The 17534-nt window shown below is 37.1% G+C and overlaps 3 protein-coding genes across 4 annotated transcripts; 1 reads left to right on the top strand and 2 right to left on the bottom strand.

Moving 5' to 3' along the window:
* Positions 1–1546: 1546 nt before the first annotated feature.
* Positions 1547–9739, bottom strand: chmp4ba (charged multivesicular body protein 4Ba). Of its 2 annotated transcripts, none has more exons than XR_014629496.1 (5): positions 9322–9646; positions 6297–6474; positions 5294–5463; positions 4557–4816; positions 1547–2872 (listed from the first exon to the last, which is right to left on the bottom strand). XR_014629496.1 is itself a non-coding variant. In XM_084427066.1 (5 exons), the coding sequence occupies exons 1-5, from the start codon at positions 9503–9505 to the stop codon at positions 2808–2810; spliced, it is 660 nt and encodes a 219-aa protein (XP_084283192.1). In that variant the 5' UTR covers positions 9506–9739; the 3' UTR covers positions 1547–2807. The 2 variants fall into 2 exon arrangements, 1 of the variants encoding a protein (XP_084283192.1); XM_084427066.1 differs by having other exon boundaries at positions 4557–4677; positions 5352–5463; positions 9322–9739.
* A 1191-nt stretch (positions 9740–10930) lies between these two features.
* Positions 10931–11733, top strand: atp5f1e (ATP synthase F1 subunit epsilon). Its single transcript, XM_084426628.1, has 3 exons — positions 10931–11072; positions 11310–11434; positions 11598–11733. Exons 1-2 carry the CDS (start codon positions 11041–11043, stop codon positions 11431–11433), a joined length of 156 nt encoding a protein of 51 aa, XP_084282754.1. The 5' UTR covers positions 10931–11040; the 3' UTR covers position 11434; positions 11598–11733.
* Positions 11734–12899: 1166 nt separating this feature from the next.
* Positions 12900–16568, bottom strand: tubb1 (tubulin, beta 1 class VI). The gene is made up of 4 exons (XM_084426627.1): positions 16418–16568; positions 15645–15753; positions 14540–14650; positions 12900–14394 (listed from the first exon to the last, which is right to left on the bottom strand). The coding sequence occupies exons 1-4, from the start codon at positions 16472–16474 to the stop codon at positions 13262–13264; spliced, it is 1410 nt and encodes a 469-aa protein (XP_084282753.1). The 5' UTR covers positions 16475–16568; the 3' UTR covers positions 12900–13261.
* Between the last annotated feature and the right edge of the window lie 966 nt (positions 16569–17534).

Here is a 17534-nt window from a genome sequence, read left to right as displayed (position 1 = left end):
TCATTTGGAATGTGGAGAGGTCTTGAATAATATACAAGTACAACAAGTTTCAACTGGCTTTGGGTGTTTTTACTAATATTTAACAGCGGATCTGAGCTTGTGGGAAGAAAGCGTATTGGGCTTTTCCTCAATGTAACAGGTTAAAATGTTTTAAAGGCAGAAATCTGTTGACAAAACCAGTTGGAGTTGCTTTACATTCTCTACAAATCTTTATGGAATGAGCAAATTAAAGATTTTCCCGCTAGTATAATCCCGGTAAACTAGAGACATTATGGACATTTTCAGCTGAACAGAGTTGAACTTTTGGATGACACTGGGGCCTCCTGTATAAAGTCCATTCAGTGAACCCTGAAAATATGCCCCATGTTTATCCCTATATCTGAAAATTGTTGTTTTGTGTGAAGAAATTAAGCATGAAAGACTAAAGATTTACATATCACTGACTGATTTACAGAACACCCTGTCAATCATAAAAGTATTAAATGCAACAGACTGATCTGAATTTAAATGTTGAGGTAGATTATTACTTAAACTACTGTTTGAAAAGTCTGGGATTGGTAAGATTTTTTTAATGCTTTTGAGGCTGCATTTACTTGATCAAAATACTGTAAAAGTAATGTGAACTATTATTTCAATCTAAGTTTAAGTTTTCTCTTGCAATATATTTTTAACTGATATAACATTTAGTTTTATATTCTGATTTATATTCATATTTAATTTACTCCTGTGATGGCAAAGCTGAATGAATTTTCTTAATCTTCAGTGTCACATGATCCATCAGAAATCATTCTAATATGTTGATTTGCTGCTCATTATCAATGTTAAAAAAAACAGTTGTGCTGCTTAATATTTTTGTGTAAGCCGTGATGGATTTTTTTCAGGACTCTTTGATGAATAGAAATCCATGCAACATTATAAATGTCTTTACTGTCACTTTTTATCGATTTAATCTGTCCTTGCTGAATAAAAGTATTAATTTCTTTAAGAAAATCTTACAGACCCAAAATTTGAATCCATATTGCATATGGATGAACTTTTTCATATATGTGTTCTTACTGTGCTGAAGTCATGTACCAGGACTAGGAAACTCAGTAAAAATATTTTAATAACAATAAATGAGATTATGATAGTGATATAACAATGACAAATCCAGCACCTACAATATAATGAAAACATACAAATGTATTAAAAGCTTGTCTTTCACATCCTGTGCAAATCAGTTTCCATTACTACAGAAAGCATGTTGCTTCAAAATCTTCATTGTACTTTCCACTGCAAGAAACAAACAGAAAAGTACCATAATATATTATATTCCATTATTGTCTCTAAAAGATTTCTGACTGTATGCATGTAACAGAACAGTGGGTATTTTAAAATAAAAAAAGATATACTCTCAGGCCTCTTGTCTGGTGATACTATTTCTACAAATACATATTTCAATATTCAATAGTCAAAAACATGTTTTCAAGCTGAACAGTGATGCTTTGAAATGCACGAAAATAATGACAACGAACATCTAATGGGCAAATAAAAATCCAGAGAAGTGTTAATTTGGCAAAACTTTAATGTAGGTGTAAGGTTGAAAGGCAGAGAAGGACAATAAACGAGTGTCAAAAAGACAAACAAACAATAAACAATGTCAATGAAACCTTCAGAGTCTGATAAATAAATGTTTTTATAGATTCTTAGGAGAGGGGGGGGAAAAAACACACAAAAAAAAACACTGTACCAGAACATCATAATAGTGACCTTTGTAAAATATAGCATGATATTACATTAATCTGTGCTGTCTGTCCTGGTAGAAATTCGTTTGAATGCATTCACACCTCAAAAATAAGACAAACGTCTGAAACCTACAACGAGCCGAGTCGTTTTCCCCCCTAATACAACACACATTTCAATAAACCACTTCTAGTGTGAAGATATCTTGGAGTCACAAGCCAGTATTTCTGAACTATCTCAAATACAGCACATGATTCTTGAGTGAAGACACCTATTCAATATAGGAATCCCATGCTGTCAGGAGACCGTAAACCATCATGCCATTAAAGAGAGATGCTATGTACAGTAGAAGCCTCTCACCACCCAAACTTGATGCATGTTCAAGAGGAGGATCGCGACAACTTCATGCCCACCTCAGCCCCAAAATGGAGACCAGGTCTTGTAGTCATAAAGCCTAAGTGCTGATATAGGACGTCCCGTGGGCAGTACGGTTCTTGTACGCGGGAAGCACCTACACTTGTATCAATATCTGAAATGCTCGATGCACAGAATCAAAAAGGGCTTACAGTGCTTTTAACAGAACTTGATTGCGTGCATGTGAACAATGCGTTTTTAGTGATATAAACTCGTAACATACCACATGTTCGCTCCAAAAAACATGACGTAAAACGTGCCCTGCGTGCAAAGGGTTTCCGTGTGTATTGGTTTCTTGGAGCAAGCGGAGGATTCCTTGAGACGGAAGTCTGAAAATATATGAGTACAGGTAACGGACACAAACACTGATCTACAACAAGCCTTTTTCATGTCAGAACAGTCCAGAGATGAGGAGAAACCAGGAGAAATCTCAGACTTGCTTAGATGAGTGTGTCGACTGTAAGCCTGGTGGAGATCTGTTCTTTTTTTGAGCGTTTGCATTGATGTTTTTGTTTTCCTCTCGTGTGTGTTTATATATTAACCTATTTTAGACACAAAGACAACATACTGTAACATACTGAAGAGTCCTTCCAGGTCCTTTAGTAACTGGTATCGGAGTGAGGTTTATGCCTTGTATAGTGTGTATGGGTTTCGGCGGAGCAGAACAAGCATTAATTGGCAGCCCATGCCTCCAGGTCTTTCATGTCATCCTCATCCTCTTCTTCTTTCTTCTTTGCTGCAAGCATAAAAAGACATTCAAAAACTGCATTTAAAGGGGTACTCCACTTTTTTGGGAAACAGGCTCATTTTACAACTCCCCCAGAGTTAAACAGTTGAGTTTTACCGTTTCCGAATCCATTCAGCCGATCTCCGGGTCTGGCGGTAGCACTTTTAGCATAGCTTAGCATAGATCATTGAATCGGACAAGACCATTAGCATCTCTCTCAAAAAAATGACCAAAGAGTTTTGATATTTTTCCTATTTAAAACTTGCCTCTTCTGTAGTTACATCGTGTACTAAGACCGACGGAAAATGTAAAGTTGCGATTTTCTAGGCTGATATGACTAGGAACTATACTCTCATTCCTGCGTAATAATCAAGAAGCTTTGCTGCTGTACCATGAGACCAGCAGGCGTAATGATATGACGCAGCGCCTGAAAATAGGTCTAATAGGTTAGACAAACTTAGTCCCGGTCACGTTGGAAGTTCCCGAGCTGGGGACTATTTTCAGGCGCTGCGTCATATCATTACGCCTGACTACTCATTATCACTACTCATTAGCCCTATGGTACGGCAGCAAAGTTTCTTGATTATTACGCAGGAATGAGAGTATAGTTCCTAGCCATATCAGCCTAGAAAATCGCAACTTTTCATTTTTCCGTCGGTCTTAGTACACGATGTAACTACAGAAGAGTCAAGTTTTAAATAGGAAAAATATCGAAACCCTTTGGTCATTTTTTTGAGAGAGATGCTAATGGTCTTGTCCGATTCAATGATCTATGCTAAGCTATGCTAAAAGTGGATGGATTCGAAAACGGAGTATCCCTTTAATACAGGCCCATTGTAAATACATTTGCAGGAGTCTAAAGGAATGATTTGCAGTGGCAGAAATTATTTGACACGATTTGAGTGATAGAAAAATTACTATTTATTAGTTACTATTTATTAATTTATGATCAGTTACAATTAAAAATCTCTCCCTAACAGTCTCATACGCAGCATGACACACTGTCCACAAACAGGCACTCACGGTGAGATTTTTGCTGATGTACGAGAGACAGAAGATTTTTTTCTCTTGGGAGAAAGCGTGTGGAAATCATTGATGCTCTTATGGTCGTGGCTCGCATTGTGTGAGAGGAATTACGAGCCAGTGTAAAGTTTTGACCAGTGTATATGCTGTCCCCTATTGCCAGATCATACACAACCACGTCACATAGGCTAGATCTATGAATATTATTATAGCCCAGTGGCTGCAACCCTACAGCGTGCGCATACACTGACACACACACAAATACACTCTCTAGTTGTTTTTGTTGTAGGGAATGGCTGTGTTGTTCTCTGCAATCTACCAAATCATTTGCGCACTCGTCTTTTTATTTTCTTTCTTGTTTCTATCTACAGCTATATCAGCAACATTGAAAGCTCCAGTCTCTGTGTTTAGCAAGAAAGCTCATGTGATTGCTGTGTACCAGCTGCTTTGGTTAAAATTATCAGGTTAATAGAATCGCAACGTGTGCAAACGACCTCCCGAGTGTCTGAACTCACACAGTGTATTCCTGCCTTTAAGGGTAGGGGTTGGGTTAGGCCATAGAAAATATCATTAATCTGATCAGAAAAAATCAATGGAAGTCTATGCAATGTCCTCACTAATATAGTGAAACAAACGTACGTGTGTGTGTGTGTGTTGTGTGTTTTTGTACCTGGTCTGGAAGGTAAGGATGTAGAGGGCACGTTTGGCAGTGGTACATTGTCTCCGATCTCCAGAAGGTTCTTATCCAACTCTTCTTGCTCCAGCTCTTCCAGTTCAGCTAACAGCTCATCCTGAAACAACACACATCTGTTTATACCTAGTACTACATGCCTCTCAAATGTGACCACTTGTGATTGGATTTAAGCGGATGTACATCACTAAATACACTACACATCAAAAGTTTGGGGAGAGTACTTGTCAATGTTTAGCCTGGTAATACCAAACTCTGCTACTTCGCTTTGCTTCGTAGACAGAGTCTGGCATATCATAATTGAAAAGCGTTTTCTTTCTCGCGGGGGGGGGCGCTTGTCGGAAGTTTAAAATCATTGGTTCCCGTAAGCCAATCACATAACGTTTGGTTATGGCGTGTGTTATGCGCATGCTCAGCCGCATCTAACTTCCACTGTAAACACATGTATGATGCGAAAACAAAACCATCGAGCGAAATACCGGAGTGAACATGGCTGTGAACGACTTTTGCAGATTATGTGAAGTAAATCTACGCATCCACGGTCCAATCAGTGTCTACGTCACGGCTCTCAGCCCGCCCTCTGTTCGTTGATTGGCCGGCTGTTTTCAGGCCGGAGAAAACGGAAAGCTATTACGCTTTCTCAGACTGAATACAGAAGCGAAATGAAATTGAGCGGAAGTAGGAAGTCTGACGTAGTCAGGCTAGTCAATGTTAGCATCTCAGGTGTAAACGTTGCCTCCCGAAAATTGAGAAGTGTGCTTGCTTTAATCTTACTTCATCAAATCCCTCAAATCCAACAGGCTTTGAGATTGCGTCTGAAATTTCTTGTGCCAGCTCCTGCTGTTCTGTGATGTCCTGCATAAGTTCGTCCACTTTGTCGATGTCCCTGAAGGTACACAGACAACAGACTGAATTATAAACTCAACTTTATGATCTCCTGCCAATATATTTAAAGGGATAGTTCACCCAAAAATGAAAATTCTGTCCTCATTTACTCACCCTCATGTCGTTCCAAACCCCTAAGACTTTCGTTCATCTTCAGAACACAAATGAAAATCTTTTTTATGAAATCTGAGAGCTTTCGGTCCCTCCATTCTGTCCCGCCAACACGAGAATGAACCTCATTGGTTCTTGCTGAAGCTCAAACGTGCTGCGTAACACGAGAGTGAACCTCATTGTTTCTCGCACGTCAAGCGAAGTTTCCGTTTACCACAACTGATGTGTGAGTTGATGAATGTTTATATGTGAATAAAAGCCTAAATTAAATCTGTTCATCATATAAAGCGATCAAGTCTCTTCAGAAAATTTGGACTAAACCACTCAATTTATATGGATTAGTTTTACGATGTCTTTATGAACCTTTTGAAGCGTCAAAGTGTCAGTAGCGTTGCTGTCAATGGAGGGACAGAAAGCTCTCAAATTTCATCAAAAAGATCTTCATTTTTGTTCCAAAGACGAACGAAAGTCTTACAGTTTTGGAACAACATGCGGGTGAGTAAATGATGACAAGAATTTTCATTTTTGGGTGAACTATCCCTTTAACATTTAATTTAGCTATATCCCATTTCAAAGTACCATAATCCCAATAGCTTGCATTGGTAAATTTGACTTGTTTATGATAAACCCAAAACCTTGCCACAGCGAGGCTAACAGAGAGGCCTCTGGAAAGGAAAGGGAAGCGCTGATAAAAAGAAAAGAAAAGAAAAAGAAACTCCTCACATGTTGTCATGGGCAGCCTTCATGGCCTGGGCAGCATAGCCCATATTCTTGATGACCTCAGTGTTGGTGTGCGCGTTCTCTAGCGCCTCCCGCTGGAACTCAATGGTAGAAAGGGTGCCATCAATCTGGACTAACTGCTTCTCGTAGCGCTTCTTACGCTTCAGTGCCTGTAATGCAGCTGTTTCAAAAAGGAAGAAAGGTAAATGTTACGATTAAAGCACAAAATACAGAGAATTTGGGAACCCCATGGAATATTATTGCAGAACATTAAATCTGGGGTTTATTTAAAAGAGTACTACTGTATGTAATTACAGGTCTATTGATTTTATTTGAAACTCCTTTATTTCAATTACTATTTAGCATCATGCATTATCGGCGGCCAGTCCTGCGATTACCCAGAACCCAGGGATTTGGCCACAATATTTGTCAAGATGCTTTAGTAAGAAATTGCTTGCCCAGAAAAATAAAAACTACAGCAAAAGGTAAAGTGAAAATTCCAGAGTGTATGATTCCCAGAATCCCAGTACTAAATCAAAATTATGAGCAGAGGTTTTCAAAATGATTTGTCAGGGAAGCAGTGGTGCAGAGTTAGGGACTCAGTACAGGTGCGGTTAAATGAGGCGCACTCACCAAACTTAATCAGGCAAGTGAGCTGCAAAAAAAAGAGGAAAAGGGCCTGTTGCTTTCTAGCGAGAACGTGGTTGGCAGCCTAATTATGCATTAATGACACGTACAGATATGCTTTTCTTGTAAAGGTGAAACCTGCAAACGCTTGTCAAGAACATAACCAGGACAAGAAAGAAAAAAAGACGACAAGAAAGACATTATATAAAGAAATTATATTTTGCTTAAAGCCTATTTTATGACCATTATGATTTTTTTTTTGTATTGTGACATTCTTTTATAAATTATTATGCAAAAACTACCCATTCTCATTACCATAAATTGAAATGTATTGTCTTAGTTTTAAATAGTTTATAAGTAGGGTTATTATCGTTAACTAAACTAAAAATAAAACCATAAAAATGTGCGTAATTTGAAACAAAATAAACATTAACTGAAATAAGATATGTATTAAAAAAACTAGTAGCCAATGCACCATTTCACTTGTTTTTTTAGCTTAAGTACTAAAATAACAAACTACAATTAAACTAAAACCAGTAATTAATAAAAAACTAGAGACATATTTTTAAAAAACATATTAAAATGACAACTTCTAAAACTTAAAGGAAAACAGAAAAATCTAAATATTAACAAAAACTATAATAGTATATCAATGACACTAAAATAACACTCTTTATGTGTGTAGTTGCCTCTAATTTATCTATATTAATTTATTTATTTAGTTAAATCAGGGTGACATTAGGATAATAGTTTTGAATGTAACGTCAAACACACACACAAAAGGTATTTTTCAGACCATGTTCTTTGTGAGAATCACCCATAAAAAGTCAATTCACAAACATGTTACAGTTTTACTTTCAACAGATTTGAAGATTTTTGACAAAACAGTGATTTGAGTTGTCAATTCACATGTAGAAGAGAAAACAGCAGCTGTTTTTGTGCAATGTATGGAATGTGACCTGAATGTATCAGGTTTGCAATCTGCAACACAATAAAACCCTCAAAAGACTCTAACATCACGAGCACGTTCAAAAAGGCCATTCCCAAAGACGTCACCTCTGACCCGACGTAAAGGTTATGACTCAAAACACTTTTTCCATGAAGGCATTGGAAGTGTGAACTATGACCACACATCAGTCCCACACCCCTAGCAGTCATAAACCATCAGCTTCGTCACCTGTCGTGTCCCAGAAGCCCTCGTAGGGATAATCAGATCAATTATTGATTACCTCTGTTCTGGGGACTTTAAATGTGGAGTTGAGTTACAGGCCTCACAACAGAGATGGCTCTGTAATGTGGCCCTGCCATTGTACTGAAATCATTTATGAAGCTATCTCTGGATTTCCCTAGTAGTATGGATGGGACAGAAAAAGAAAAAAGAAAAAAACAGCCTTCTTGTAATTGTGTTTACATCATTTGCACAGTCTGAAAGGGACACTAATGGAAACCAGGGCAAAGGCATATTGATCTATCACAATTTGTTGATTTTATGTTGAGCAGACGGTCAGTTTCTAGCACTTTAAAAAAAAAATGTATTTAGTTAAGCACTAGTAACAGTCAAATCAGAAAATAACAGTTCAGAGAATGTGAGAAAGAACAATAAAACACTTATAATACAGAATAAACACATCAAATCAAGCAAACAAAGTTAACGTGGGCCATAACATGAATTTGAGAATGGTGTTTTGAGCTATTCTTGACTTGAAAACGTAAAATAATTAAAAGATTAATTATGTAATTTAGTTTTTCAGAAAAGTTTGGGTTTTGTAAATAAAGTAAAGTAAAGTAAGCTTTTTAAAAAATGTCTGACTTGTCCATTTTAAAGTCAATCCAAAAATGAGAGAGCGAATCAATATCAGATGTATTGCAGAAAGTAACGTACATTTGTCACATACGTTATGCATAATATCTACTAACGGCTGCATTTACAGGATAACATTGATGAATAAATTTGTATGTTATTGCCTTTATTTTGGTTTGAAGCTCTTCTGGAGGAAAGTCCCTGAGTCAACTATCATGACCATGGATACCAGGGCAGGTCAAAGGTGAACTGATGGAGAGAATTGATCAAATTAAATAATTCCTAAATAAAACATATCACATATAACGTACGTTACCCCCGTTATCTATGAGAGCTCTGAATGACTAGTTCTGTTCATTAGTCCGTTAATTAGGCTATATTATTTCGTTTACAATACACATTCTTTAGTTAATTCAATTGTCTAATACACAACATAAAAAATCCAAAAAGCTAAACTAATAAGCACGCGAAGCTGTGACAACCACACACACACACACACACACACACACACACACACACACACACAGCTCATTTCACACTGCCAAACCTAACCTGATTTACCCAGCTAATCTATGCCAGGTGAGCCAGTTCATCTCTCACCTCTTTTGTTCTTCGTTCCGTTCCTCTTGGCCGTAACAAGCTCCTGTTCGATCTTTTTCTCCAGGAATTCCTGTTTCTTGGTCAACATTTCTTCTGTTTCTCGCAGTCGCTGGATAGCCTCTTGAGGGCTTGCAGATTTACCCCCTTTTCCACTGCTACCAAATAACTTCCCAAACAAAGACATTTTGCCCTCGGGACGACAGCAAGGATTGATTTTGTGACTACTAGTCTGGCCTGGTCACCTCAGAGTGTCTTCTATCTGTCACTGACTCAACAGGCTTCTTGTTGTTTTTTCTGCTTCCTCTTCTCTAACCCAGGCCGCATGACATCATCACGTCACAAGAACATGACTCACGTCATGGCGTATCGTGAGTCTTCCGTCCTGTCCATGTTTCTGTCACGTTCTTAACTATTTTACAAAATAAGAGTCTCAAATAACTACATTATAAAATATACTTAATGTTTTGGATTGATGTGGAGCATTTGATTAAATTGAACATTGTTTTGCAGCTGGGTGGATTTGACATAATAAACTTCAATGATCATGGAATTGAGAAAGATAAGGCACACTTCAAACAATCGTTAATATTAATGGGAAGGTTTCACATTCATAAAATGAAATGGTCTGATTCCAAACCAAATTTTTCTTACTTTAAAAATGATTTCAATGAGCTTTATTGTTCTGTTTCGTGTAATTGCACAAGTAAAAAGGCAATTAGAGCTTATAACATTTTAAGCAGGTATGTTGTTGTATAAAGTGAAACCCTTTTCTTTGTGTCTATTATAATTTTGTCCTTGTCCTCTTGCACAGTTTTATTTTATTATATTTTACTTTATTTATTTATTTATTTATTTTACTTTGAATGAATATGTCTCTCTCATTGTATTGTTCTGGTTTAAGGCATTAATAATAAAAAAATGTCACGTTGTTAACAAATGGGTGGTGGCATGTTTTAAGAAAAATCATATTATACGTTTATAATACTAGGAAGGTTCCATATACATCAAATGTTTTTTAACTAAATTTACTACATTTTATAAATGATTTTAAACAATAATGTAGGGTTTAAAGCATGTATTATTATTATTATTATTATTATTATTATTATTAAATAGAATATTGATAGGTCATAAGTGTATGAACAATCAGGTTTTATGAAATCTTACGCAAACAAATTGAAACAAAACCATCCGTCAAATCGGGTCGTTCCTACTAAATAAAATAACCTTCTGATTTAAACAAATTCTTATGTCATATTAAATATCTAGTAATGTTTAATTTATGTAGAATTATCGGACAATAAATACGATTGTTTAAATATTATATGTATACTCAAAATACGTTTGAATTTTATATTAAATGTTATATATAACGAGAGAAAGAGAGTGAGAGTTTAAAGGGACTTTTTTTTCACGCTAATAGTTTTTTTTTAAATCAATTTTAAATGCCACAAAACCTGGAGCAACTTTTTTTATTAAAAAAATCTACAGTTTTTATTTTCTATAATTAAAATATTATTACACAAAAATGTGACCCTTTCGCTTTGAAAATTTACTCTACTCCGTGGTCAGAATAAATGATTGGCAGGTTTGCCAACCAATGCGACTGTACGCTGGCCTATGACGTGAGTTCCGGTGTACGCACAGGCCTTGTCCTCGTCCTTGATCAAATCGCACAGCAGCGCTTGACAGACGAAAGACACACATTTGCACGGAAAAATGGTCGCTTACTGGAGACAAGCAGGGCTGAGGTACCATTAACATTAAACTACGTAAAAGCTGTGTAATTTCTATTTTAATTGCTTTGTGGTCCGTGAAGTTATAAAGCTGCTGTTAATTTGGTTTGGCCTTGCTCTATACAGCTATGCATTTGACTTTAGTAGTAGTGGTGTCATTTTGAATTTGAATCAAAATTCACATATATAATTCACATATAAATTTTTTTTTTTTAGTTATTGTGTAATCTAATATTTGTCTTGTCATTTCAGTTACATCAGGTACTCGGCTATCTGCGCCAGGGTCTTGCGGGCAGCACTGAAGCCACAGATCAGAGTCGAGGCGCTTAAACACGCAGAAACCAATGTGAAGGTCACTAAAATCAAGACTGCATAATGTGAGTCCCTTATGCCTTTAAACAATTCAAGTGTTTATCTGAACTGTTCTGCTGTTGTAGAAAGTGATGCATTAACTGACCATTTAGACATAATTTTTTAGTCCCATGTTTTATCTAAGATATATGTTATGATTGATGTTCTTTTCTGCTTTTTTTTTTGTAGGAGCTGCAATTACACCCTGCAATCCCTACTTCTCCATATACATTCTCTGTCGGATTTACAACAAGACCCGCAGTTATGTTGATTGAATGAAAATAGCTGTATTCTTTTGATAATAAATTATGAGTCTCAAACTAAACGGTCTTCACTCTGTGTGTTCTTGGTCTAAAGAGCAAGCGTGCATTGGGCAAAATGTGTGCATTACTTTCAATTTATCATGTCAGTTTTGCTTGTTATATGTAAGTAGTACTGACAATGTCCACACACACGTGTGATAGTTATTTAAAGCTTTAGTAAAATGTTCTCGGCATAAGATGTGGACAGAGTTGGCTTATCAATGCTCTTTGTATATAATTAATATTTCACAGGCTATACAAGGAGGGTATTACAGTATACATCAGGTTTAACTAGAAATGTGATAAAAAAGCAGCAGGATTTCCATATATTATTGTATTTAGTATTTTATTAAAATATGACAGTGTTTGCATTATGTAAAACCTCTTAAATTGAATAGTTTGTTGCTTACTGGTGTCCAAAAAAAACTTTTTTTTTCTTTCATAAATGAAAACTGATGTGTGCATGACATAATTGACAATGAAAAGGAAAATAAAAGTTCTTAGCATTATGAATAGTGAAGTACTATGCAGTACTATGCAGAGTAAATTTTGTTTTAATTTTAATTGTTTTATATTAATAACATGCTTTTATTAAAGGATGAGCAAAAGTAACAAAAACAGAAATATAGCCTGTTGAATATAAAAAAAGAAATTACAGAAGATTTTAAAAGCCTCTATATAGTATTACACCACACAAATGAAAACCAGTTTTGACTTTAAGTTTCTTTCTCTTAAATGTCTGTAGATTTTCATTATTACAGGACATACAGAAATATGATTGTGGTCTCCAGTCACAATACAATCAACATTTTATATATATATATATAGTTTTACAATATACTACACACTACTGTTAGTTTGGGTTCAGTTAATTATTACTTTTTTCAATAAGGATGCATTGAATTGATCAAAGGTTTATAATTACAATGTTTACTTTTATAATATTACAAAAGATTTGAATTTCAAAGGTTTCCACAAAAATATTAAGCAGTATAACTCTTTTCAACATTTATAATAAATTCACATTATTACTGTTTACTGTATTTTTTTTATCAAATAAAGGAGGCCTTGGAGAGCATAAGAGACTTATAACAAATTACAAAAATCTGACCGACCCCAAACCTTTGAACAGTAGTGTACATCTGCTTGGAAAAATATTTAAAATATTAGAAAATTATTTTTGAATTTTGAATCTTTTCTATGTCTTATGTGTAATTCATAATTTTCTCCTGGAGATCAGAAATATTTCACAGTTTGCTATGTACAGTGGCTCCAAATAGTATTTGAACACTTGAGGAACAGTGTCATTGAATTACATAAAATATAAAAACAAAAATACATTTCAATAGGTTGTAAATGTTGAAGAGATGTTCAAAATTACACTGCGATTATCATATTTGAAGTTCAGATGCCCCTATATCTAATGCAATGTAATTCATAACATCCATTTTAAGGCTATCTTAAGTGTCTAAATACTTTTTGTGGCCACTGAATGATCTCACTCTTGACACAATCACATCCACTCGTGCCATATTCACTAAAGCCCTCGCATCATTCGCTGTCAGAAGTTTCAGCGACTGCCTCAGTCTCAATCTCTACTCGAGTGCTGTGTACTATTGATGGCAGGCCCTCCTCTTCTGTCACTTCATCTTCTGCGTCGTAATCCATATCGGCTGTGGCATCCTGATATTGCTGGTATTCTGAAACCAGATCATTCATGTTGCTCTCCGCCTCCGTGAACTCCAGCTCATCCATGCCCTCCCCCGTGTACCAATGCAGGAAGGCCTTGCGTCGGAACATGAGCGAAAACTGCTCCCCTATGCGCTTGAATATCTCCTGGATGGCGGTGTTGTTTCCGATGAATGTGGAGGCCATTTTGAGGCCTCGTGGCGGGATATCACAAACAACGACTTTGACGTTGTGAGGGATCCAATCCACGAAGTAATTGCTGTTCTTCTGCTGAATGGCGAGCATCTGCTCATCAACCTCCTTAGTGGACATGCGTCCACGGAAAATGCCCGCCACTGTCAGATAGCGTCCTCGACGCGGGTCGCACGCGGTCATCATGTTACGGGCGTCGAACATCTGCTGGGTGAGCTCGGGCACCGTTAGGGCACTGTATTGTTGGCTACCACGTGCTGTGAGAGGAGCGAAACCAGGCATGAAGAAGTGGAGACGCGGGAAGGGCACCATATTGACGGCCAACTTCCGAAGGTCAGCGTTCAGTTGACCTGGGAAGCGGAGGGAGGTTGTGACCCCGCTCATGGTGAGGGATACGAGGTGGTTGAGATCTCCATAAGTTGGCGTTGTGAGCTTGAGAGTGCGGAAGCAGATATCATACAGCGCTTCGTTATCAATACAAAACGTCTCATCTGTATTCTCAATCAGCTGGTGAACTGATAGGGTCGCGTTATACGGCTCCACTACAGTATCGGAGACCTTCGGCGAGGGCATTATGCTGAAACTATTCATGATGCGGTCGGGGTACTCCTCTCGGATCTTATTGATAATCAAGGTACCCATTCCCGAACCAGTGCCACCACCTAGAGAGTGGACGAACTGGAACCCCTGCAAGCAGTCGCAGCTCTCCGCTTCATTACGGACACGATCCACAACCTGCTCCACAAGTTCTGCGCCCTCAGTATAGTGACCTTTGGCCCAATTATTGCCAGCTCCAGAACTGCCTTTATATTTACAGAGAGAAAACAGCATCAGGAATGACGTTATGGTGCCAGGTTAAAAATGTTCCCGAATCAACTCTTCTGTCAATCGATTTTAGAGTGGTGGTTACTTAAATTGTGGTCATATTGTAGATGATTATTGACTCACCGTGTATAAAATTATCCGGTCTGAAGAGCTGTCCTATGAGGCTGCCCCTTACGCTGTCCATAGTGCCTGGCTCCAGGTCCACTAACAATGCTCTTGGAACATATTTGCCACCTGACAGGCAATGAAACATCTCAGTCACTGAGAATTTTGTTACAGGAAGTTACTGTGTACCTCGACTGCAAGACTGCGCCACTTACCAGATAAAGACAGCTGAGAATGGTTCTTACAATATAAAACACACCATTTACAGTAACAACAAAAATGCATTTAAATGAACACAAGATGCATTGCCCCTGATTGCAAAATGCAATGCAATACAAAATAAAATCACAAAATACAACCTAATACTAGTCTTAATGTTACACACATATACTATGTTATATAATACAGACATTTATTTATGCACTAAAAATGTCATTGCAGTTGATTAAAAAAAAACTTTTAGTAACCACTGAACACAAACAGAAACATGTAGGCCTGATTTCACAGAGAGGGTTTAGATTAAGCCAGGATTAGACTTTAGTATAATTAGGGCATTTAAGTAGCTTTTACAAATTAAGCGTAGCGTCCGTTTTGGCAGGTCAAGTTAGTCAAGCTCACATCAGCTGACACTCAGCTGATCCACGTCTACCTAAGAATACGACGCCTATCACTGTATTCATATATAAGCTCCTTCAGTATTATCAGCAGCTATCGCGTTTCTCAGGAGCTTATTACCCTCCTCCCTCCCCAGCTCCTCCTCTCGTGCAGTCAGGATGGCATTCTGATTCCCCTTGAATCAGAATAAATTCTCAAATTATGTTGTACTTTAAAATCTTGAATTACTGATATCTGCAATACATTCATGTTGGTTCTGTTCTGTTTCCCTAAGGAGGGTTATCGCTGCTCTAATCCATGCTAGGCTGTATATGAGCAGGGAGTTCTTGCCCAGAACAGAACCATACCGCCAATCCTAACTGTGTGCAATTGCCAATCGTATTTGACGATAGTGGTCCTGACAGAAATGTGCCTTATGGGGAAAAAAACATTACTGGTATGCATCTTCAGACAAAACAATGGCACAGACATATTTTAAGATAATATGGTAATGTGTAGGTCTGCATACCATGTGCTTCACTGAAGTACACATTGATCCTCTGCAGCTGAAGGTCCATGTCGCCCTCATATGTTCCTGCTCTGTTAATACCATGTTCTTCACTGATCACCTCCCAGAACTGCGAACACATTGAACCATTTTTTAGCTTGAAACTTAGTCATCATATTATTTTCTCCCATTTATTACATTTTGACCAGATCAAACTGATATCTTCAGTACTGAAGGAAACCGTAGATTGCAAATGACAAAAACAGTCAAGACATTCAACAACTGACTTATGTGTTGAGTTTAAACTACAATTCTACTGCATCTATCACTCTGAAATTCACAGGCCATTTCTATGATAAAGAAGGCCAAGCCCGTCAGAGGAGGCTCTGTCTCTTATCTTACAGTAGACCACACTAGGGTGAACACCCTATGACCGCACGTATCATAACTTCAAATATTTACTCAGTTTAAAAATACATTTTAAGTAGTACAAAAAAGTTTTTGCTATAGCTTATAACTGAAGCCATTGCTGCAATATTTAGGCATTAGCAGAATACTGTTCAAAATGGCAGTAAACTCCAAAAAAAAAACTACAACAATAATAAAAGAATCGTATGAGAAAAACAAACTAATAAATAAACTACAAATAAATACTCATAATAAAGAAATGCATGCTCAATTGTCTGTTAAGCATGCATCAGAGTATCTTGCTTGAATCAAGTTAAGCTGAAGATGGTAAAGCAGCTACTAATCATAAAAGTATACACAAAAATACATATTTTGAACCATCGCACCTTAGAGCCGATCTGATTCCCACACTGTCCGATCTGTAGATGAACAATCTCACGCATAATGATGAATAAGGCAAGCTGAAAGAGCAGGAATAGCCTTGACCGTGAGTCTGAGGTGCCCACTGTGTGTGTAATACCAGTGATGACATCATTAAGAGGGAGTCACCCATATGCCACATAACGTACTAGTCATTGTGACACTGAATTAGCAAACCAGCAGAAGAGACTGTTGGTTTTCAGTGAAGAACAACTGTGTTGTAGGGTCAAAGTTTAACACACTTCGAATGACCAAATACTTGTATTTATTAAGTTTTTAAGGATAGTTTAAACATTTTAATATGTAAAATACAGGATGCAAAGTACTATCATCGTGAGCTTCGACCAGTCACTGTCTCTGGCTTTCATGATAAGACTCTTGCAGGCCCTATCAGTCGCAATGCAGTGACAGACTGTCGAGAGACAGACCACATGCTCATTGTCTCAGTGTTTCCTGCCACAAGAGTTACAGTTTATACAGTTGAAGGTGGCATTTCTGTACAGTATATTTATATATATTATTATTTTTTACATCTTATTGGTCTGGAATTGTAATTTGGAGGCCAGCGTACATGCAGATTTATATTTTACCAACAGATGCCACTGTTGTGCACAAAGTCGTTTTCACAAGAACTTTTTATTTTATTTTTACCCATGAACTCAGTAATTCATCTTTCAATCATTCATTAAGAAGATTCTTGACTGTCAATATCCAAACAACCATAATTAATATAAGTTAAGATAAACCACAAGTACTTAGTTGTTCAAAAGACTCAAAGTGAAAGGAAAGTGTGAAGCACTGTTGTATTAGATAATGTCAATTCATGAGGCATGTTGTAGAACAGATTAAGAACAGAAGGCAAGCTATTGTGCGAGTTATTCAACCTTCCAAGAAACAGAAGAGCGGTCATTTATTAAGCAAAGTGCTGCATGTGGTGTTTGTACAAACTGTGTCTGATCTGTAGTTACAATGAGGTCTTTCATAATTTCAAGTCATTTTATTAGTGAGGGAAATCAAACAGAAAGAGCAACAAGAGGGGGAATGAGAGAACGCAAACGATGAAGGGCAAGAGAGTCAGCTTCA

This window comes from Rutilus rutilus (genome assembly GCF_951802725.1).
Source record: "Rutilus rutilus genome assembly, chromosome: 12".
Lineage (NCBI taxonomy): Eukaryota > Metazoa > Chordata > Actinopteri > Cypriniformes > Leuciscidae > Rutilus > Rutilus rutilus.
Note: the sequence above shows the minus strand (reverse complement) of the source record. Positions and strands in the feature narration are given on the sequence as shown.